The 24,255-nt window shown below is 41.7% G+C and overlaps 1 protein-coding gene across 2 annotated transcripts in view; it reads left to right on the top strand.

The window, feature by feature from the left end:
• The window catches only part of AP1S3 (adaptor related protein complex 1 subunit sigma 3), a 53,038-nt gene that overhangs the window by 22,841 nt on the left and 5,942 nt on the right, over positions 1 to 24,255 (top strand). Inside the window, exons 2-5 of one of the 2 annotated variants that reach the window (XM_078071367.1) lie at positions 13,441 to 13,619; positions 15,640 to 15,748; positions 19,942 to 20,073; positions 22,914 to 23,051. In XM_078071367.1, the coding sequence (XP_077927493.1) occupies positions 13,441 to 13,619; positions 15,640 to 15,748; positions 19,942 to 20,043 (390 nt within the window). In that variant the 3' untranslated portion in view covers positions 20,044 to 20,073; positions 22,914 to 23,051. Of the gene's footprint in view, positions 1 to 13,440; positions 13,620 to 15,639; positions 15,749 to 19,941; positions 20,074 to 22,913; positions 23,052 to 24,255 lie in introns of those variants that run through there. The other variant, XM_036098712.2, reaches the window with a different exon arrangement.

Here is a 24,255-nt window from a genome sequence, read left to right as displayed (position 1 = left end):
CACTTACACATGGAATTCTGAGAGGTGACACTTAGTAACACTAAAACTGCATCACAAAATTGGGGTATTATACACGTAACAGCATCTAACTTTTGTATGCCATTTTGGCTCCTCTTGACTCATCCTGGATATAAATTTAAAAAATCAACTGGCTGCATTTGACTTTGAATAAAGCTTTAGCTTTCTGAAAGAGGAAGACCTATAAGTGAATTTATGATCTATTTGGGGATAGAAGATCTGAGACCTGGGGTGGATTGTCTTCATTGCGCCCCAGTGATTTTTAAGAAGCAAACAGAAACTTGGCTGCTGATAGATCTATTTGTTTGCCATTGGTAACATCATTATGGTTTAAAGTTGCTTTAAACAGGGTTCAAGCAGTCATGGAAAAATGTTGCCTTCTCTTTACAAAGGGTGGTTCAATATCATAGGGATTTTAAAAGTGGTGAAGCCAGCCCAGTAGGTGCCAATGTAGTGGACTTGTTTTCTCTTCAAGGAGGCAATGTTACATAACCACTTAAAGGGTGGGCTCTGGAACCAAAGCCCAGCTCTGGAGTCTCCTAGCTGGTTGAGCTGGAGCAAGGTACTTCACTTTTTTTGGGCCCCAGTTTCCTTATCAATTAAATAGCAGTAATAATAACATTCTGATGAGGATTAAATGAGGTATTGCATGTAAAGTGCTTAGCGTGGTGACTAGCACATGCCCAACATATGTCAACCATTATAAGTAAGTCTTTGATGTTAGCATAAGACTTGCCTGGTTATAATTATTTGCATAAATAGAAAAAAATGAGGAAGAGTAGTAATTTTAGCTTTGCTGGAAAACAAAAAGTGGTTGAAGGTACCAAGTGCAAAGAGCCTTGGGCTGGGAGGCAGGAGCTTGTTTTAACTCTGCCACTTACTAGCTACGCAACTGAGGGTCCAGCTGTGAGTGTTCTGGGTCTGCAGTTTCTCCTTTTCAGAGGAGAAGGTTTGTACCAAAGCAGCTCTGTTGTCCATTCTAATGTCAGCATTTTGTGAATCCAGGAATGAGTGATTATTTTGTTTTAAATACCTCACTGTAGTAGACAGTGAATAAATATTTGCAAAGTTGAATGGAATCTGCCCACCTTATCTTTGGAATGTAGATGATTTGGTTTTATGATATGCACTGTAATGGCATAGAAAACAGCAGTGACGCTTTTTGAGATTAAGAAAAAAAAAAAAAAAAGACAATTCAAAGCCACAGGCAAGCTGCTGTAATAAAGGACCACAAACAGATTGGCTTAAACAACAGAAATTTATCATCTCAAAGTCCTGGAGGCTGGAAGCTCCAAATCAAGGTTTCAGCAGGGCTGATTCCTTCTGGGGACCCAGAGAGAATCTGTCCCATGCCTCTCTCCTAGCTTCGGGGGGTTTGCTGGCCATCTTCGGCGTTCCTTGGCTTCTGCTGCATCACTCTGCCTTCATCCTCCCCTAGCATCCTGTCTGTGGGCGTGTCTCTGTCCAAATTCCCCCTTTGAGAATACCACCTGTCATATTGGAGTAGGGGCTCACCCTACTCTAGTATGAGCTCATCTTAACCAATGACATTTGCAGTGACCAAGGTCACATTCTGAACTACTGGGGGGCAGGAGCTCAACATACGAATTTTGGGGTGATGCAGTCCAACCCATAATAGGCTGCTTGTCCTGTCTTCGTGTGCTGCTGCCTGGAGGTCCTTCCTTCCTTCCTTCCTTCCTTCCTTCCAATAAACACTACTGTGCAGTACAATATAGGTAGATGGATACGGATGGTTTTATAAGGAATTTTCTTTACAGAAGGAGCTTTAAAGTTGTACATCAATGGTCACCAGCTAATTCTCAGCAGTTAATCCCTTAATTTGTGGATTACCTATAACTTTTGTTTCTGATCTCATTCCTCTCTTCCTTTTCTCTTGCTGCCCCTCTGATGCTCTTCCTCTTTCCTCCTCACCTCGTTGGCCTGGCACTGTGCCTTCTTCACTGGGCATTTCACTTGTTCTAAGCAGACTGTTCTGCCACCAGATGGTGTACAAGGATCAGGAAAAGAATTGAAAGACATTGGCTGATGGGGCTCCTTTTCAGTATTTTAATTCGGGGGAAAAAGGCTGACACAATAAGCCAAAAATGAGATTCCGAGATTGTGTGGATTTTACTTTCTATTTAATGTTATCTTCTTTTATTATAGAAACAGAAACCAGAGCTGGAAATCTTGAAGAAAAGAAACCTATACAATTTGATGAATTAAGTTAATAGGAGATTCTGATTCACAATAGATTTGAAGTAATATGGGGCTGAGATGTGGAAGCAAGGTTCTCAGGTCAGAGGGCCGCTTCCTCAAACAGAGAGAGCCAGAAATCACAAGGAAAGGGAATCCACTGCATGCCCAATGCTACAGAATGACATTAGTACAATAGGGGACTTCAGCTGTGCCCTAATTCAGCAGTGTCACATGAGGCCTGCAGCCCAAATGTGGTTCGAGCCCACAGCCATCACAGTGTGCTTTGCTTAGCGTGAGTACTATTTTGTTAGTACTAATATTATTTGCCAACATTAAAATAATCCCAGTATTTTACATTATCATCCAGATTTCAGGCTTCTTTTGGAAAAAAACCAATCCAAAGACCCAGCAATACTGGCTGATATTTTTCCCTGGCAATACCCTAGTGTGGCTGAGTTGTGCCTGTCCTTCAGTCAGGACGTGTGATTTCCAGTTTCACTCTGTTTCTTCCACCCCCTATTATATTACCCTGAACCTTTACCTTCATTTGAAAGGTTTCCTGCCTCTGTGCCCAGCCCTGGAAAAGTATTTGAGTATGTGACCCTGCTCTCCAGTTTCATAGGGGAGGACACAGGGCCTGGAGTGGGGAGCCGATGGCTGGTTGAGGGCCGTTCCTGCCCCGCGGCTCCTGCGAAACCTTGCCGCCCTGGTGAATAGGACCTGCAGGGGAGAGAGAGAAAGTGAACACTAAGAATTAACACATGAAATGCCATCACTCAGTTGTGGAAAAGGAAAATGGAGGCACACACCCACACACAAAGGTGAAAAAAACAGAAGCCTAAAGTAAACACCTTACAGAGAACGTGGAGAGAATTAATAGATGCACAACCAGAAGACCACGGGTCAGCAGTCAAAAGAAAGAAAGGGGCTCTGAATGACTTATGGGCAAGTTTGGGCTGTCTTTGGGGCAACCTCATTATTTGAGCATTGGGAAGGTAACCGAGGGGACTAGGTAGCAAGCAGGTCGGCTAGAAACTGGATGGTTTATGATTACCCAAAGAATCAGCAGAATGCCTCTTTGTGTCCCTGAGGAATGCCCATCAGAGACTCTTTCCGTCCCAACGTGGGAACCAATGAGGGAAAATAGACGGAGGGGCCGTGATTCCAAAGGAGGAAGCAGAGAATGTGTTGCTTGCCTCAGTGAAGAGGAATGACAATATAAATGGGTGGAGCCGACTCCTGGATGACTTATTAGTAACCGCAAGCATTCATTAAGAGTTTACTCTGCGCTAGACTCTGCACAGAGGTTGACGTGTGTGATATTGTCGCAGCCCCCCCAAGGCCCGGCCTGGTGATACATTTCCTTAATCAAATTTGGGTTGGCCTAGTGGTGAACGCATAGCATACTCTGGACCTAATCTGGAACAGTGGTTGAGATACACAATTTTGGTTGGATAGCATGTAGCAGGTTTTAAAGAAGTATCATTTTAATTTCTGGCAGGTAACAAGTTTGTTTCAAAGGGTCACTAAGCTAGAGGACTGACAGATTGTCAGGGAACCTTCATCCTAAAAAGTTACATAAATGACTCTTGGGAAAGCATAGTCTGGCAAATCTTATTTCCACTCAGGGCATGCTGGTAAAATCTATAAAAAGAGTACCTCACTAAAGACTTAAGCAAATGGCCTTTGCAGAGAGAAAAAAGCTTGGCTTGTGGAAGAAGGAGCTCTCTGTGGTTGCAGCCCCATGAGCAGGGGAGTACATGGGGCTGGTAAAGACGCAGTGGATGTCCCTTTTCACCTTCCAGAAGCCTCTCTGATGCTTGAGAGGCAGCAGCCCTGGAGGGATGGTCTTGCAGGTTTGAAAGCAGGCTTAGAGGAAGGAGGAAAACAGTGTGATTGTTTAAGTGCTCATCCCTACCTGCAAATACAAACTGGGTAGCCCTGAAGGAATGCGTGCCCAGACCAGTTGTGTGTAACACTTTTGTAATTGATTCTAGAACAGTAACTGCATCTCTCAGTTTGTGGATGCTCTCCAGCTCTCCGGGCCAGAGGACTGTTAAACCAGTCAGGGAAGCTGCCAGAAGATCTGGAAGATCCAAGTGCTCAACTCATCTATTGCATCTGGAGAAAAGTAATTCCAGTTGTAAACTTACGATGCCCAATAAAATCTCAGGCTTTTAAAAGGTCATCTCAAGAAAAATCATAATGTTCTCTAAGCCTTATAGAAAACCCAATTCTCTATGCAACATTATTACAGGGCTCGATGCCATTTCTCAAAATTCAACAGTCCCACCCATATTTATTGAGTCCCCGTGATGAGCAAAGACTAGAACTGGACGTGATTCTGGAGAAAGGTGCAGACTGAGAAGGGCGTGTGAGAATTTCTTTTCTCCTTGCTTTCTTACTGCATCCAGCTGTTTACTTTCCCCCTATTTGTTCTAAGGGCATGGTCACACCCATGACAGAGTGAGACATTTTCCTCCATTTTACTTGCTTATTTAGTTTGTCTGCACTGAGAAAAAGAAGTTTGAGTTTATTCCTACTCCAAAGAGGGCATCTTTCTATTTTTCACAAGCAGACTTAGTTATTTGGCCTGACGTTGCCCTTCCTGAAAGTCATCTTCCTCACTGTTTACGATGTCATGGTTTGCTATACCTGGAGATCCATTCCAAATGGTGGCTTCTCATATTGGGGAAACATTATGTTTATGGGAATATTCTTTCTGGTCCCTGGCATTCTCTAGAGCTTCAGTATTAATACTGAGTCAAGAGCTGTTTTGTTCTGTTAACATTTCCCTACTGACTAGCTTTACATGAACATATTTTTTCCCTACTTCTTTACCTCATTGTGGACGACCTCTTCACTAGGCTCAGTGTCTTTGTCCTTAACTTCTTTCCCACGTCCTTCTCCCCACTCCTCTCCTTCTTTTAGCCACAATCAATAGCAAGAAATGCACTTTACACTACCTCCCAGTATAAGTATATGCTATAGGAACAAGTTTCTTGAAACACACACCCTTAATATACACGATAGCTCTGCTATGTTCTGTTCTGTCCTTTTTTAATTAAAAGCATACTGATTGTGATGCACTGAGTTTGTCAGCCTGTTATAAAAGCAATGCTCTAAAAAAAAAAAATAAAAAAAAAAAAAAAATAAAAGCAATGCTCTAGTTAATGTGAATAAAGCCTAAACTATTGGCTCATGCTTTTGCTCATTCTCCCTTTCTTTATTTCATTGCCAGAATTAAAAGCATTGTTTTGAAATTACAGAAAAATAACTACCAGGGCCCCCACTTTAGTAGGGCAACAATGACCATTTTTGCATGTTCTTTCCCTACCCTCCTTGTCATTATGCAGGCATGGTCCCATGGCCAGGACATCAGCTGTGAGCTCCGGCAGGGGGGGCGGGGGGTCCTGCAGGATCTCTTGAATAGCCAGTACTGTGCAATCTCCTTGAGGTATAGTTTTATTTGTTGAAAACACTTTGACATTTACTTAGTATTTGACCTTCAGATAGAATGCTGACTGATTTTTATTGAACTTGCTAATATTCTTTTCATTAAGCATTTTTTTTCTAATTATAAAATCATGCATATGAATTTGGGAAATTCCAGGCGAGTACAAAGAAGAAAATAACATTTATAATTCCGCTCTTCCAAGATAAACACTATGAACAATTTCGTGTCTTTCTTTTATATAATGTCTATGTAAGTATAAATTGTTGCTGTAATACTCTGTGTACTATTTTATATTCTTTTTTTTTAAAGATTTTATTTATTTGAGAGAGCATGAGAGCGAGATTGAGAGAAAAAGTCGGGGGAGAGGCAGAGGGAGAAGCAGACTCCCTGCTGAGCAGGGAGCCCGATGTGGGACTCCATCCCAGGACCCTGGGATCACGACCTGAGCTGAAGGCAACCGCTTAACCAACTGAGCCACTCAGGCGCCCTATATTCTTTTTTTTTTTTTTTGATGTAACATTATCCTGTAGGACTTCTTACTTACTGAAATCATTTAACAAATAGCATTTCAAAATTTATTATTGGTAATTTAGGTAGTTTACAGTTTTATTGTTTGTGTGTTACTATAAAGAACTACAGTAAGCATTAACACCAAAATGTTTATCTGCATTTTAAGGCACATCCTTAATACAGATTTAAACAGTAGGCTTATTGGGTCAAAAGGTGTGGGCACTTTTTGGACTCGACACTGACGGCTGAGTCAAGGTTGGGATTCTAAAGAGGACCGTTGTTTTTTAAACATGAGAGAGACTTAGAATTATTCAGTATCTACATGTAAGGAGTTTCAGAAGGGAGGGCCAGTGTCAGAATGCTGAATCCACATTCCCGAAGACATAGGTGAGGGTGGACGGCCAGGACAGAAGATGATATTGTGTTCTTTGACATAGGGAGAAAGTAAGTTGGTGGGGGTGGGGGTGGGGGTGACTGAGTTTGTCCACGTGGGTGTGTACTGGTGTGGGAGGAGCTAAGGAAACCCTGTGGAATGATTTTTATTCTCTTGACTTTTATCTTCCCAGAGTCAGGGAGTAAGGATGGAGGTAAGGAATAGGAGGGGCTTGGTGGTGACTTGCAATAACCCCTGTGGGGAACAGAAGGGGGAGTTGCTTAGCAACCCTTTACGTGAAGAGGTAGATGGAGAGTTTCCAAGTACCACTGGAGATTTCACTGAGCTGGACCATCGTACCCCTAAAGTAGTACCAATCTGTAGAGTCTTCTGTGATTTTTCTCAGGAGTGCCTGATACCTCGGTAGAGAAGCAGAGATGAGAGTGGATGGGCTGATCTGGGTTGGGAGTCTGTAGGGTGGCTGCAGAAGAAAAGGGGCTAAGGCGGTGAGGACTCCAGAAGTAGTGTTGTTTAAGTGATGTATCATGAATTACAGGGCACCAGAGGAAGGACCTGTCAAGTGGATGGAATGGGAGGAAAGGAACATATTCTGTGGGCTTATATTTGCAGCTCAGATCCTGCAATACAAGCCAGCCCTGAATAGGGGGTGTTCGTGAGGTGACAGTGTTGGAGATAGGAAAAGGTTCCTGGATGCCTGTCTTCTTGGAAGCTAGTTGTGGTTCTACAACTCCCTACTCAGGAGCAGGGAGATTTACAAACATTAAGAACCCAAAGTGCTACTGGATGCTTTCACCTTTTATCTTCAACGAGAAGGAAGATGCTAACACTGGTTCAAAGCAGGCTAAGTAGATTGGTATTGGTCCGCTTTGTGCTTCCTGCAAAGGCCTAAGAGTACCTCCCGGGACATGCTTCAGAAATAAAATTACAAAAATGCCCAGAGTAGTTTGCATTCTGGGTCAAAGTGACAAATTCAGGCTATACTCAATTAGGTCAAGGATTATACTAGTGGACACTCTGAGGACAAAGAATGCTTGGATTAACCAGATGTGTTTGGATTTAAAGGATCATCTGGTACAGAACCAGACCCCTCAGAAGGGCTTCTGGGAAAGGAATGGGAGATCTTGGTGAAGCTAAGTGTCCACCTGAGGCCAAAACAGTTGGGCTAAATTTAAGAACTTAACCTCACTCAACATACTTCATTGGATTTTATGGTTATTTCTGGAGTTAGCATTTTCCAGAAGGGTATTACCAGTCAGCCTTTCCATTACTTCTCTTATCTCAGCAGTACTATGGAAGGGGAATGTCTGGGTGTTATTTTCTGAAGTCAGAAGAAGTTTGTTTATGACATCACTTGAATGTAAGTTGGCTTTTTGTAAATATTGAAAAAACCCTTCCAATTGCTTTCTTCCTACTCTTGAGAGTAAATTAATTAATAAATTAGCTAATGCTAATCAATAAAGGTGTTTGATTAACCTCTTGAAACATATTATTCAAATATGCCTTGAATGACTAAACTGATAAATTGGGTAAAATTGCTGGAGGTGATGAACTCTTGTAAGTCACTACAATTCATTCTGCTGGTTCTCTCAAGCCACACCGCTAACTCTGGACGTGTGACAGACGCCAGACACCACAAACACAAGCTACGTCTGTCTTGGAGCAGAACTCGAGAGGGCTAAGTCTCTCAACACTGTCTTATGCAAGGCAATTGTGGGATAAATTTGAATCAATTTGTTGCTTCTTTTGAATTTAGAATGTATTTGTATATTTTATATGGGCTTTATAGATGTGTGTATCAGGTTCCCAATCATCCTTTCTCTTTGAACTCATTGTTAGAATAAAGATTTGCTCTTTGTAAAAAAAAAAAAAAAAAAAAGATTTGCTCTTTGTTCATTGCCCTACGTTGTTGATCCACGTTTAAGAAGGGAGGCGCCTGATGGTGAGAGACTGTTGCAATGTAGAAGAACTAGAAAGTAATCCACAATGAAACTCAGCCCTACTTCCAGCCTCTCACTGGTACTTTGGGTATTGATCTGAGTGCCCTCAATTAAAAGTAACATTTAGCCTATGGAGAAATCTGGGAGGAATCACAACAAGCATGATTTTGAGATCTGGAAATAGAACCAATAAGTAGACAACATGAAACCAGGGTTATTTCTCCTGGAAGGAAGATGATTCACCATAGCCTGAAAGGCTATCCTCAAATATGTGTAGAGTTAGTTATTATTCCTGGGGTTGTGACATCCTGTCTTTTAATTTACTCTGTGGATAAAATCAGGGAAAAATGGCTTAAACTGTAACAGAAGAGATTTAGGTTAGATGGGAAGAAAAAATCTTTTCTGAGAGGAAATGCAAAGTGAGCACTAAGAAAAATGTGTGGATTTCATTTCTCTAGCGAAAGTCTGACCATTTGCTAGACATTGAGTTGAATAGACTTATCCATTGGTAATGATCCAAAGCTGAGCCTTGTTCTCAAAATCCTGAGGTTTTATGGTTCTATCACCATTCCACCTTGTACTTTTATTTATTTTTAATTTTTTTTCCACCTTGTACTTTTAGAATGTCACTTTTAGGATGATCTCTTCTTAGAAGTAAAAATACCTTTCTCAATTTAATTCTTAGAAAACAGTGACTGTGTTCCCTTACTGAATTATTTATACCTGTGCTGATAGTGAAATGGGTATTTAAGAAAATGCTGTGTTCTCAGCAGATATTTAAAATTCCAGACTGAGGGTGATGTTTCTTAAAGTTGCTAGATGAGCAGAGCTTTCACACTTGCTTTCTCCTCACTTGCGATGTCTTGGTTCTCAAGTCCTTATTCTAAGAAATGTTTTCTTTTTTTTTCTTTTATTTTATTATGTTATGTTAGTCACCATACATTACATCATTAGTTTTTGATGTAGTGTTCCATAATTCATTGTTTGTGTATAACACCCAGTGCTCCATGCAATACGTGCCCTCCTTAATACCCATCACCGGGCTAACCCATCCCCCCACCCCCCTCCCCTCTAAAACCCTCATTTTGTTTCTCGGATTCCATAGTCTCTCATGGTTCGTCTCCCCCTCCGATTCCCCCCCTTCATTTTTCCCTTCCTACTATCTTCTTCTTTTTTTTTTTTAACATATAATGTATTATTTGTTTCAGAGGTACAGGTCTGTGATTCAACAGTCTTACACAATTCACGGCGCTCACCATAGCACATACCCTCCCCAATGTCCATCACTCAGCCACCCCATCCCTCCCACCCCCCACCACTCCAGCAACCCTCAGTTTATTTCCTGAGATTAAGAATTCCTCATATCAGTGAGATCATATGATACTTGTCTTTCTCTGATTGACTTATTTCGCTTAGCATAATACCCTCTAGTTCCATACGCGTCATTGCAAATGGCAAGATTTAGTTGGTTTTTTTTTTTTTTTTGGCTGCATAATATTCCGTTGTATATGTATACCACATCTTCTTTATCCATTCATCTGTTGATGGACATCTTGGCTCTTTCCATAGTTTGGCTATTGTGGACATTGCTGCTATAAACATTGGGGTGCACGTACCCCTTCAGATCACTACATTTGTATATTTGGGGTAAATACCCAGTAGTGCAATTGCTGGGTCATAGGGTAGCTCTATTTTCAACTTTTTGAGGAACCTCCATGCTGTTTTCCAGAGTGGATGCACTAGCTTGCATTCCCACCAAGAGTGTAGGAGGGTTCCCCTTTCTCCGCATCCTCGCCAACATCTGTCGTTTCCTGACTTGATATGTTTTCTTTCTAAGACAGAATATAACCTTATTAAGGAAGACCTCAAATTCTATAGGTTTGAGGTAGGGGGAGCTCTGAGGAAAGAGCCTGGTTGCTTTTGGTCCTCAGATATCACCCCCTACTGAGTTTTTATGACCTATGCCCTGATATTCAGAGCCAAACCTCTTCAATAAAAGGAGGTGAATATTTTATTTATAAAATGTTTTTAAAGGGGCGCCTGGGTGGCTCAGTCGGTTAAACATCTGCCTTCAGCTCAGGTCATGATCCCAGAGTCCTGGGATCCAGTCCCTCCTCATGGGGCTCCCTGCTCAGCGGGGAGCCTGCTTCTCCCTCTTCCTCTACCACTCCCCCCCTTATGCTCTTTCTCTCTCTCTCAAACAAATAAATAAAATCTTTAAAAAAAAGTTTTTAAAATTTTAATTATTTTGGCTTCCAGTATATATCATTCTCCCCTCCATGACACACTTAACCCCTACTGAATTTTATTTTTTTTAAAAGAAAAGAAAGCAAAAACCTGATGAAATAAATTATGATTCTTTTTTTTTAAGATTTTATTTATTTATTTGACAGAGAGAGACACAACAAGAGAGGGAACACAAGCAGGGGGAGTGGGAGAGGGAGAAGCAGGCTTCCTGCGGAGCAGGGAGCCTAATGCGGGCTCGATCCCAGGACCCCGAGATCATGACCTGAGCCAAAGGCAGACGCTTAATGACTGAGCCACCCAGGTGCCCCGAAATAAATTATGATTCTAAACTACTTCTCACATGGTGCCTTGAGAAAACTTAATCTCCCATCAAATAAATATTATACCATCTGACAATTTCTGAAAAGCATCTCTGCTGAACCTCCAAGGTACCAAAGTAAATTTCTACATGTTATGGTGTCTTCCATTCATTTAAATTTTTAAAAATGCATTGAAATATAAACCCTTATTTAAAATACACATTTTGAAACTTAATTGAAAATAAGATTGGGTTGCTTCCAAACACAGCCAACACACTATCTAAATTGTTAACAAATCTATTATGATGACAAAGACAATTGTTACACGAGATGGTCTATTCTAAAGCTCTCAGCCAAGTTAGCCACAAAGTGGGGTAAAGAGCTTACATTTAAGACTTCGTTTGATCTTCAACAAAGCTGCCAAGAACACACAAAGGGGAAAGGAAAATCTTTCAATAAGTGGTGTTGGGAAAACTGGTTATCCACATGCAAAAGAATGAAATTGGATCCTTCTGACACTCCCTATTAAAAAAATCAACTCAAAATGGATTAAGATTTAAATGTAGGATCTGAAACTGCAAAACTACTAGAAGAAAGTAGAAGGAGAAAGCTTCATGACATTGGTCTGGGCAACGATATTTTGGATATTACCCCAAAAGCAAGGGGAACAAAAGCAAAAATAGACAAGTGAGGTTACATCAAACTAAACAGCTTCTTCACAGCAAAGGAAACAATCAACAGAATGAAGCGGCCACCTGGAAGAAAATATTTGTAAACCATATATCTGTTAGGAGGTTAATATCCAAAATATAGAAGTAACTCAAACCAGTCAATAGCAAGAAAATAAATAACCTGATTAAAAAATGGACAAAGGACCTGAACAGGTATTTCTTCAAAGAAGACATACAGATGGCCAACAGGTATATGAAAAGATGCTCAACATCATTAATCATCAGAGAAATGCAAATCAAAACCATAGGAGATCACCTCCCATTGGTTAAAATGACTGTTACCAAAAAGACAAAAGACAATAGTGTTGGTGAAGATTTGGAGAAAAGGGAACGCTGTTGGTGGGAATGCAAACTGGTGTAGCCATCATGGAAAACAGTATGGAGGTTCCTCAAATAATTAAAAATAGAAGTACTATGTGATCCAGCAATCCCACTTCTGGGTGTATCTTCAAAGGAAATGAAATCAGTATCTTGAAGAGATATCTGCACTTCCAAGTTCATTGCAGCATTATTCACAATAGCCAAGATACGGAATTAACCTAAGTGTCCATCGATAGATGAATGGATAAAGAAAATGTGGTATATATGTGTGTGTGTTTTGTGTGTGTGTGTGTGTGTGTGTGTGTGTGTAATGGAATATTTTCAGTCATAAAAAAGAAAGAAATCCTGTCATTGGTGATATCATGGATAAACCTGGATGACATTATGCTCAATGAAATAAGCCAGGCACAGAAAGACAAATACTGCATGATCTAACTTATATGTGGAATCTGAAACGTTAAAAGTCATAGGGGCATATAGAGTAGAACCATGATTCCCAGGAGTGGGGAGGTGGGGGAAATGCGGAGGTGTTTGTTGAAGAGCACAAAGTTGCAGTTATAAGATGAATAAATCTAGAGATCTGCTGTTCATGATGATGACTATAGTTAATAATACTGGATTGACTACTGGAAATTTACTAAGAGATTAGATTTCAGGGGCTGTCATCACACACACACAATGGTAACCATGTGAGGAGATGAAATGTTAATTAGCTTGACTATAGTAATAACTCCACTCTAGATATGTGTATCAGATCCCTCTCTTGTATGCCTTCAATATATACAATTTTTATTAAAAAAAAAAAAAGACTGAGAATGTAGCCCCTTTCTTGCTTTCTCACCCTTTCCTAGTGCTTTATCTTCCTTTCCCTCCTTTCTCTCCCTTTTTCCCCCCCTCTATTATCACTATATTGCCATAGTTTTGACATGGAACTGGGATGCAATTTTTTAAGTAAACTCTTCCACTGTTATTAACACTTTATTTTTGCCTTGTGAAGGAAGATTTTATTGTTTTCTTAAAAGAGTTACATTCTTCCTTTATATATTTTTCTGCCTGTAGTAAATTTGTGACTCCCAAAAGGGATAATTTTTTAAACTCTTATCTTTCCCCTCTAATATCAATAAGCCATGTTTGGGACGCACACATTTCTTTGTTCTCAGATGGGTTAAATGTAATTTTCAAATGAGATAGTTTTCATGCTGGTGAGAATTTTTTCATTTGTTCAGAATTATCATCATTTGTAAACCCTGCCATTTAATTTCCAGTGTCTATGTAGAATGATTTAGCTGATCAAGTTCTGTTTTTCTCTGTCCTTTATTTGTTCTAGATACATTTCATATTGCTTTTCAGTCGACAGGGGAAATTACGGCTGCAGAAATGGTACACGACTCTCCCTGACAAAGAGAGGAAAAGGATCACCCGGGAAATTGTTCAGATTATTCTCTCTCGTGGTCAGAGGACAAGCAGCTTTATTGACTGGAAGGAGCTAAAACTTGTTTATAAAAGGTGTGAGTAACTTTATGAGAACTGTCTTTCTCATTATTGCTTTGGATTGTTTAATCCTGAACATTTTTTATTACAACACCAGTTGCATCACTTACTGAAATCTTTGGAGCCTGGAGCCCAAATATTTGTATCAATAGACTAGCAAAAAAGAACTCTCATTTATTGAAAGGCTTTCCATGTGCCAGGATGGATTCTACGGATGTAATCTACATGTGGATAATGTACAAGTGCATTCAAGAAATAGCTTCTGGGCACCTATTACATTTCCAGCACTTCTAATGACGGTGGATGCCGTAACAAATGACAGAAACAATGCTGCTCTTATGGGGCATACTCATCTGTTTGGCAAACAAAACCTTATCCGTTAGTAATACATGCTATGGGACAAAATGCAGGTTAAGGTGCTAGAGAGAAGGGCAGCTCTTATTATTGCCATTATTACTCATATTTGCAGAGGAGGAAATTGAAGCCACAGAGAGTTTCTAAGTAATTAGTCTTCAGTCACAGGAACTAAGGGGCAATTGGGAGAGTCAGGATTCAAATCCATATCCTTCTGGCTTTATTATTTTTTTTTAAAGATTTTATTTATTTGAGAAAGAGCACATGAGCAGGGGTGGGGAGGGGCAGAGGAAGAGGGAGAGGGAGAAGCAGACTCCGTGTTGAGGAGGGAGCCCGAGTTGGGGCTCGATCCCAGGGCCCTGAGATCATGACCTGAGCTGAAGGCAATCGCTTAACAGACTGAGCCACCCAGGCGCCCCTCCTTCTGGCTTTAAAACTTACATATCCTCTCATTATTGCACCTGCTTGCCATAGCAGGACCATACCGGTGAGCAACTTTAGTTTATGGGTAAGGAAACTGAGACCGTAAGAGGTAAAGCCATTTTGCTCATAGAGGCCCAGATAATTCATGTCTAAGCCTGGACCAGAACCCAGCTGACCTGACCCTGCATTCAACATCCTCCTGACACTCCCAGAAAGAAAATGCACATTAGGAAGGCTCTTGCAAAAGGTGTTTATAAAACCTGAAAGGCAAAAACAGAGGCCAGTTGGCAGGCTATATTTAATGGAGTAAGTTACGAGGAAGTGCCCGGGCAAAGCTGCTTCTGCCAGGTCCAAGGTTAAAGCATTTAGTACTAGCATCCGGAGAGATGTCAGTGAAGGCCCCTTTTAATAAGCATCCCAGGGACGGCAAGGCAGAGTCCCAGGAAGCACTTGTCAACAAGAAGCTTGTCCCTACTGTCTGCCTGCTGGCTTTTTAAAACTTTGAGTTCATTTGTGATTTAAGCCATTGTATAAAGAATAGGCTTTAGCAGTTCTCTCAACAGATATTTGCAGCACCTGGGAACATGAGCAAGGCAGACTCAGCACCTGCCTTTGGGAAGCCAGTGACCTAGTGGGTCAGAGACAAGCCATGAAATGGGCAGTGAAGAGCACTAGGTGCTCTGTTGGGGGAGGCACAGGTGTGCAAAGCCCGGCATCCAGTCCTGTCTGCGAGGTTAGAGATTTCCCGGAGGAAAGACATCCAAGCTCAGAGCTAAGGGGGGGAGTTGGCATTAACCACACAGATGGGTGTGGGAAAGAGGATTTTAGGCAAGAGGATAGACTGGATGGGCTGAGGGTGGGTCACATACAGAAGGAGTGTGAGGTGAGAGCCTGGGTCAGGGGCTTGAAGTTTAGAAAGGATGGTTCACAAGCAGGGGAGGGGCATGAGCAGACACCCCCATTACTCTGGGCCAAGGACTCTGTCTTCCTGATAACAGTTCCTCAGGGTAAAATGGTGTTGAGAGTCTTTCATATAATTAACCGAAATAACCCAATGGCCACTCTGTTTTTATATATTCTCTTTCACATATTGGGAGGCTATTGGATGTGATGAATGATGACTTCTTTCTTGGATTTGGATGGGGAGAATCTCTGGAGAAGAGGGAGCTTCGCATATTCACTGCAGAAAACACCATCTTCAGGTTATTGGATGTGTCATTGTATTTTACTTTTCTTTCTTCGTGTTTTTCCTTTCAAGGTATGCTAGTTTATATTTTTGCTGTGCTGTAGAAAATCAGGACAATGAGCTCTTGACACTAGAGATTGTGCATCGTTACGTGGAGTTGCTGGACAAATACTTTGGAAATGTAAGTGTCGTTCTGGTCTGTTTGGAATTAGTCCCTGTTTCAGCTCTTACGTCAGTTCTGTCTTTATCACATTCCTTCTCTCTCTCAAGTCTAAAATATGAATTGCATTTGCACAAGGATCAGAATATGAGGCATTCTCCCCCTTCCTGTGATTCTTTGTAAACAAAGATTCCAAAGCTTTCAAGAGGCAGGCCGTGTCTCTCTCTGTCTTCAGACCACAACCACCCTAGAGAGCTCATTCAGTGAACAAGAATTTAATTGTGAAGGATTCCTTGATGTTTTCCTCCTCATTCTTCATCATCTGTCATCTCTCTTCTATTTTGACTTTTTAATCCCCTCTCTGTCTTCTTTTACTAAGCTCCAAGTGTTCTTTAATACTATTTATACGTAAAAAAAAGAAAAAAGCCAAACAAACAAGGAAGCCAAAATCCTTTTCCTTCCTATTGCTATTTAACCTCCATGCATTTACTGCCAAGTAATATCCTGTATGAGGTGCCCCATCCTTAGAACTCATTCACTCTTTACAGCTTGGGCTCCACCTTTATGGCTCCCAGGAAATCATAAAGTTACCACTGGCCCCTTCCTAATGGTCAACACCAGTGATGCTTCTTCAGTCTTCCCCTGCCTCACCTCTCTGTAGTACGGGATCCTTGCTCGTCACTGCTTCCCTTTCTTTTTTTGGCACAACCCTGAGTTCTGCTAATTCTCATCCTGTTTCTAAAGGCCCCTGCTTGGTTTCTGCCCCGAGCTCTCTTCCTCCCCCTGCCCTTTCTACCCTCCTGGAATCCATGACCAGATGGCTCTCTTTCCAGAAGTCTGCTGAGGACAGTCTTCTCTGGGCTTCTCTCAACCGTCTCCGTCGTAACGTGTCAAGAACTAAAATAATCTTCTGCAAACCTGTTCTGTCTTGTGACTGAGTTTATTATGTCCCAGGATCCTTCAATGCTTCTTTCTTTGTTCTTCCTCCACCCTTCGCTAAAGGCTGCCTTTGTCTATTCAGATGGGACTACAATCCATCTCTTTCCTTCCACTCCCACCAGTACAGGTTTACTTGGGATTGCAGTTTTGCCTTTCTTTGAAACCTCATCTCTGGCCCTTTATGCCTCTGGGCTCTTCTCTGCTTCCCTTTCCTGGCTTGTTAGTTACCGTCTTCCTTGCAATGCATGGATCCAGGTGACGGTTGTCCTCAGCCACTTTCCATCATCTATAATGAATAAAAGCCCAACTTCTTAGCCTGGCATTTAAGCTTTCTAAACATCAGTCCCAGACCATTTCTCCAACCTTCTCACTGTTCTTTCTTTTTATCCCTGATATGCTCAGTGCTCCAACCACATGGGACAGCCTGGTATTATCCTTAACTTGTGCAAGATTTGTATGAACACCAAACTTCAAGTGTCTCGAGATCATGACCTAGGATTTAGTTGTTTGATTTTTCAACACTTGTGAGCAACTCTGGGCCAGATTTTAGCAAATGTTCCAGAAACATGCCATCCATTTCATGGTCTTAAGAAATAAATCCTAATTAATGAGTGAATTTTATAGCATGTAAATTATATCTCACTAAAACTAGTAAAGAATTTAAAATAAAATATGCATAATTTGAAAAAAAAAAAGAAATAAATCATTGGATTTGGAATATATTTTCTCTCAGTAATGCTCCCTTCCCTGTTCCCTGGGTCACTGAGGATTTCTATTAAGTGTTGTTGGGACAGTTTGCTTCCACAAGACTTTCTGTGCTCTGGTCAATGGAATGAGTAACATTTGCAGCATCGGCCAGGGTTTTATCAGATTACTTGCAACAATTTTCACAAGGGTGAGTACTTGAAAGGTTTTTGAAAGAATCTTCTTTCCCTCCCTCCCTTCATCCTTATTATTCCCCTTTATTTCCCTTCGTAAACGATGTTAGAAGATGACCTTAAATGTCGCTTCGGAGATTTTAGGTCGTTGGTCAGTATAGAGAGTAAGACAGCCAGACCATTTTTTCTTTCTCTTTCTCTTAGCTCCCCATGTTTATTTTCATCTTTTAAAGAGAGATTCGCAGGTGTATAATTGCATGTTTTTGAACGTGAGATTATTTAATTTTATGCTTTCCATTATTCAAAGGAAGCCTGACATTTTGAAATCCACTGCAAACTTGGCCTTCTGTAAAGAAAGGCCTGAAGGTGTTTTCCTGAGGCCCAGGCTTTCCCAGGACCTGCCTTCTGCCCGTAATTTCTGCACTCTGGTTTGACCTGTTGTGTTTTCCTAGATTTCCCTGACTGTGATAATGTGAATGGAGGTTAAATTTTGATGTCAGTCTTATCTAACCAAATATTAGATATTTGAGAACACATTGCTTTCTTAAGAGAATCTAAATCACCTTCACCAAAGCTGAGCCCAGTTAAGATATAAAGAGAATCAGAATGAATTCCTATTTCTCTAACATTAATTTTTCATCCTATTTTGGCGTACCTTTAGAAGCTCTGTCTTTCCTATGGACCAAAATTTAATTCACTAAAAAATTCAATGAATCTTTTATTAAGCTAAGAGCAGCTAAGAGCAATTCAAGGCTATCCGCCCAGTAGGTGTTCAGTTCTTATTAATTAACTGTGATGAGCAAAGCCTACCAGTACTGATTCTCATTGACATCATCTCAGGAATAATATATTTCTCTTTGGCTTTCTTTTCCTCTTGTGTTAATCCTGAAGGTCTCCTGGAATTCTGCCCTTAATATTATCGAAGAGAAAACTTTGTACGAGCTTCTCTTATAACATTGGAAAATATTACTTTCCTGTGACAGATAAATCAAAATCTCTGGCTACTAATTTATGTGTTTTTTGAGCATTTTTCAATTCCAGGGAGATTTACAAGGATTAACTGGTTAATCTTTTGATCTTCAGTAAACAGCATTAACCCCAATTTATGGAGGCTAAGAGGAAATGCCCCAGAATCTCCCAGTTGATAAAGGTCTGTCTGAGGATTTAGCCACCTGCATATTTTCCCATTACAGACTGTAGTGTGAGTCTTTACAGATGTGCTCAGAGAGTATGGGTGTTGCTGCCCCAGAGAGGTTTGATCTTGATTTAGGAAGTTTTCTGGGAGGAAGAGGAGGGCTCTGAGTCCTGCTGGGTCCTGGTGTCCACTCACTCACTAACCAGACTCATGATTTTGGCTCGGGATAGATCTCTAATTTACATATAAGAAAAATAACACTCAAAAAGATTAATAGAAATATTTACTTTGCTAATCTCATGGGGCTGTTGTGAGGATCGAAGCGACAGTGTAATTAACAATACTTTACAAACTGTCAATTGCTATGTCATTGTACCTTAAACCGTAATTATTGTATGTATGGTTTTATACATTTACTGTATATAATTTAAACTTTTTGTATTTATTTTAGAACAGAATTTAGTAAGAGAAGGTTCTTAGACTCTATCCAGAAGTATTTAGTTATTGAAATGCCAGAAATAATCTTCTGCATCATGTATTCTGCTATAAGAGTAGACCCTCAGGTCAGATTATAGTAAAGCATAGGCTAAGAGATCAAGGGTAAAATTAAATTATCACTGTTTCTGCCTTTTATAAGCTTTCTTCCAGAATAGAGATACACAAGAAATGAGAAAAGAAATTAACAGTCTCATGTGTTTATAAACATGGAAACCACTTGTTTTTGCATAATTAGATGAAATGCAGTCATTTGAGCATCAAGGGCATATTCCTGATGTACCAGGACAGTACCCTTGAGGTGGACTCACAAGTATTTGAGTAATTGGTCTGCATTTGGTCTAAGGTGCTCTGGGAGATATTCCCTGTTCTTACTCACAGATACAGTAACCCCTTGGGGTTAGGATCAAAGAATAACCAAAGAAGTAGCATTTTGGAGTTGCCATATATGAAATAGTTGCTCATTTGTAACTCTCTATAATTTCAATGGAACTTGTGCATCTGTTTCCTTATGATCTAGAGATAGTAATTGTATATCCAAGCTGCCTCTGTGTGTGTATGTGTGTGTGTATGTGTGTGTGTGTGTGTGTGTGTATCTGGCTTTGCATGCCATGTTACTTTATTCCCATCTCTTGAAACTAGATGCAGTAAATTAATTGCCCCATGGCTGCTGGCCAGCCTGCAGGTTGCCTCTCTGAGAGTGGGGTTTGAGATAGTCCTAGAGAACTAGAGAACTTGCATTAGTATCTGTCAGGTTCATCTTGCAGGATTCTAATTGCTGGTTTCTCCTAATGAGGCTCCTGTCTGTCTCGGACTCCTGGTCTACGCCTGCCTTGAACTCTGAGGTTCCTCAGCTCTTGCTGCTATAACTCCTGACTTCCTGCCTCTTCTGACCTCTGGTAACTGCTTGCTTCTCGTACCTTCTCTAATGAGCATGGATGCCTGATCTATTGTGCTTTCTTTCTGTTTATCTGTATTATTTAAAATTGTGTATTTTTTTACATATCCTTCTAGACATATACAGTTTTATTTTTAAATGGGATTATGCATATTATGACATTATGCATATTATTCTGCAACTTTTTCTCCCCCCCCCGCCCTTACAGATGTATCTTGGAGTTCTTTCCACAGCCGTCCATAGAAATCTATCTCTATCTTTCTAACTTCTACATGGAATTTCCATGTCATCAGGGCAGGCAGAGATAGACTGTTGAGGGAGGAGGGAAGTAGCTCTAGATATATACACACACTTGTTGTTGATTTACCCACTTGATGCTGCTTTCTAATGAATGAGGAGACCATGACCTTTGCAGATGAATTAGGTGAGTTTTTCTGAGCTGGCCATTTATGATAGCGGTATTTACCTAACCGTTTACCTTGTGGAGTCTGCAAGCTTATTGACCTAAATGGTAAATGTATGACCTAAACCCTTTGCTAAAATGTTGACATGGGTTTTATGTAAAGTTATAGTACTCAGGAGCATCAGAGAACTGTTGGTCTGGGAAGCCATTAATTCCCAGCATCATAGAAACAAGGCCTAAGTGATGACTGACTCATTTATCCTGTAGATGTGTACTGCGTCCTGTTATGTGCTAGATACCAGGGATAGCGAGATGACTGATAAGATAAGGTCTGTGCCTGAGCTCACAGTACTGGGGGGGCAGAGATTGATCAGTCAGCATACACAAAAAGAGAGAACACAGAGCAAGCGGTGTGAAATCCGAATGGGGGAAAAAGGCTTCGGTGGAATCATTGTGCCCCTGACTTTTGAATCTGGCCTTGAAAAATGAGCTTAATTTTGCCAGCAGAATAAAGAAAAGGCCAACTGGGGGCCATTGCAGGAATTGCTGGAATGGGCAAAGGGTAAAGGCATAAGAGAACCCGGTGAGTTAGTGGAGTGTGGGTGTAGCACGGGGTGGCTGAGTGCTGACACGGGCAGCAGATAGCCCGCCCAGGCTGGGTGGTCAGGAGTCCTATATGCCAGGCAGAGGAATGGAAGCTTTGTCCTTAACATAAGACCCTACACAGGAGAGGAAAGAGATCGGTACTTCAGCACAGTGTTAATGGTTGTTGGCCTTGAGTGCGGACGGACACCGCCTAGAAGGTCATTGCAGTGGCCTTCATGAGAGGCTGCAGGCCGGAGCAGTGGTGGTGAATGGGGAGAAGACAGGAAGGGCTGGGATTTATTTCCATGATAGAATCAATAGGAAGTGGAGACCAGACTGAGAGGGATGAGACTGAAGGAGAGAGAGGGATGAGGGGGAGGGGGAAAGAAGTGGATCTGTGGGATGAATTAGATTGAGCCACAGATAGAGGTTGCAGCTATGAAGCCAAACAGGGTCTACGGGGAAAAGAATACGCTTAAGCTCAGTTTGGCACCTGGTGACTTGGCCTGAGGAATATCCAGGCAGAGAGGTCTAATGAGCAGGTGGAAATATTGGACTCGCCCCAGAAGGAGATCAGGGCTAGACATCTGGGTTTGTTAAGACACCTGCATGCCAGACACAGCTGTAGAGCATCCGTGGCATTGTCTAGAATATACGTAGGGCGAAGATAGAGGCTTTCATGAAAAACACCAGCATTTAAGCAGAAGGTGGGTCACTGGAATGTAAGACACATGCAGCCATGAGACTGGCTTTGCTGATTCTGTCCCGAGAATTCCATAAATACTTCCTAGCCAAATGCGAAGTAGGGGTAGAGATCATCCAACGAGTCTGAGAAGGATTCAGGATTCAGCAGAGATGGAAGACAGGAACAGGCATTGAATGGCATTGCCAAAGTCAGGGAGCAGGGGAGAGAGGATTTTCAGGAAAAAGACTGGTGAAGGGTATCCAGTGTTGCTGAGAAGTGAAGGAGGGGGAGGGCTAAAAACTTGCAGGTGGAAGCCTTCCAGAGGGTGTGGAACCGGAAACAGAAGTGTTGGGGAGTTGAGGAATAAGTGAGAAGGAAAACCTCAGGAGAGTGCCTGAGTGCTGGTCCGGTCAGGGAATTGGAAATGAGCCCTATCTGGATTATTGGGGGAGGGGGGTGCTCTTGTCGCTTGCTTCACTTACACAGCAAAATCTATCGGACTCTGTTTTGGTCTATGACAGTCGTTCTCCCTGTGTGGTCCCCAGACCCGCCTCATTAGCATCACCTGGGAACCAGTTACAAGGGCAGACTCTCAGGCCTTACCCAGACCCACCGAATCGGAAACTCCAGGGCTGGGGCCCAAGCACTGTGTCCCTTAAGGAGCCTTCTGGGGGATTCGGATACACTCTGAAGTTTGAGAACCACTGGCTTGTGACATAATTTTGAGAAAAATTAGCACAGTTGAGCTAATTTGCCTCTGAAGAGCGAGCTTCTGAGAGTCCTAAAGCTAGGAGCCAAGATTTCCAGCCAGGCGAGTAGGAGGAAGGAGGCGTTGTCCTCTGCCTGACTTGCAGTGGGGACTTGGCTTCTATTCGTGCAGATGGAAATATGAGCTCATGCTGCCTGATTCCTGTCCCAAGTCTCAAATTTCTTGTTGTGACATAAAGGAATATTATTTAGGGACATGGCCTGCTTAATGGAATGTGGTTTTACTTTTGCTGAAGGCCTGGGATCCCCTCGTTCTGTTTCTCGGTCCTTACGATACCATCTGATGGTTTTATCTTTGGTATGCCACATGGGTGTAACTGTTGAGAAAGCTTGAGACGCTGACATATGTTTGCCCTGATATTCCTGCAAGTTTATCAAAACATTTGTTTTTGTCTACCAGGTCTGTGAGCTGGATATTATCTTTAATTTCGAAAAGGCTTATTTTATCCTTGACGAGTTTATAATGGGTGGAGAAATTCAGGAAACGTCCAAAAAATCTGCTGTCCAAGCCATTGAAGATTCTGATATGTTACAGGAGGTCAGTACCCAGCCTTGGTGCCATGGGGGAAAATGATAATGATGATGGTGGTGATGATGATGATATGTTGGCAGAGACTTACTGAGCGCTTCCTCTATGCTGAGTGCAGACCTGTTTTAACTCATTTAATTATCACAATAACTCTAAAAGGTGGGTAGCATTTTTTGCCCTCATTTTGAAGCTGAGTAAACTGAGACACAGAGAGGTTAAACAATCTGCTGGATGTGACACAGCCAGTAAGTGTGGAATAGAGATTTGGACACAGGACGCTGGACTCCAGAATCTTCGTTCTTTATGTTTGGCTGAGTTTTTTTTTTAGTGAGGATACCTAACTGTCAAAAAGGTATCAAAAGCTTGGTGCTATTTTTTTTTCAAGGATTTTACGAGAGGTATAAAAAGATCTTCATTAAAATATCTGCGCTACCCTGGGAAAGGAGAGTAGGAGTACGTTGTTATTTCATTTGCCAGGGATATTAGAGCTTTATTATTGAAGATGGCATTTATCATTTTAATTAAAATTTCTCACACCTCCCGCCGAGGCTGCACGTGTGCTCCTATTTGCCTAAATAAATTGAGAATACTGTGGCTTGCTTGCCAAGGTATAAATGGGCCCAGAAGCATCCATGTGCTCCTGGTTCTGTGATATTTATATAAAATACAGTGGGTCTTTTAGAAGCAGGCTAGATTGGCATTGTACCCAGTAAGGGGACTCACCTACATCAGCCCCTTCACTCCTTCCTCCCAAGGACACCAAGAAAGAGCACATCACCCCTCTGACCTTTGGCCTCCCTAATGAGGTGACCCCACCAGCTCTGGCACAAAGCTGAGCTCTGTCCCAGCTTCACCACCCCTGGGTACTTCTTCCCGCAGCGTCCTTGGGTCTTTCCACTTGCCTGTTTTACAGTAGCCGGTCAGGAGATCCCAGAGGATCATAAACTCTTTCTTAAAAATTGGCATTAAAGCCATTCTTCCTGCCTTTTGAGAAAGAAGATACTGATTGTGTTAATAAAACAACATCAGGCATGGTTTCCCAGCCCCTTTTTTGTGCACATCTCTGAACTGATGAGTTCCTCCTGCCCATCCAGGGGAACCGGTCCTCAGGTGAACGGACCCTGAGGAAGACCTCTGTAGGAGCAGTACCCCAAAGTGTCTGCGCGTGCCTTTTAGGAGGCTGGTGCATTTCTTTCCAGAGTTGTTCTCGCCT

The sequence above is a fragment of the Halichoerus grypus genome, chromosome 4 (assembly GCF_964656455.1).
Source record: "Halichoerus grypus chromosome 4, mHalGry1.hap1.1, whole genome shotgun sequence".
Lineage (NCBI taxonomy): Eukaryota > Metazoa > Chordata > Mammalia > Carnivora > Phocidae > Halichoerus > Halichoerus grypus.
Note: the sequence above shows the minus strand (reverse complement) of the source record. Positions and strands in the feature narration are given on the sequence as shown.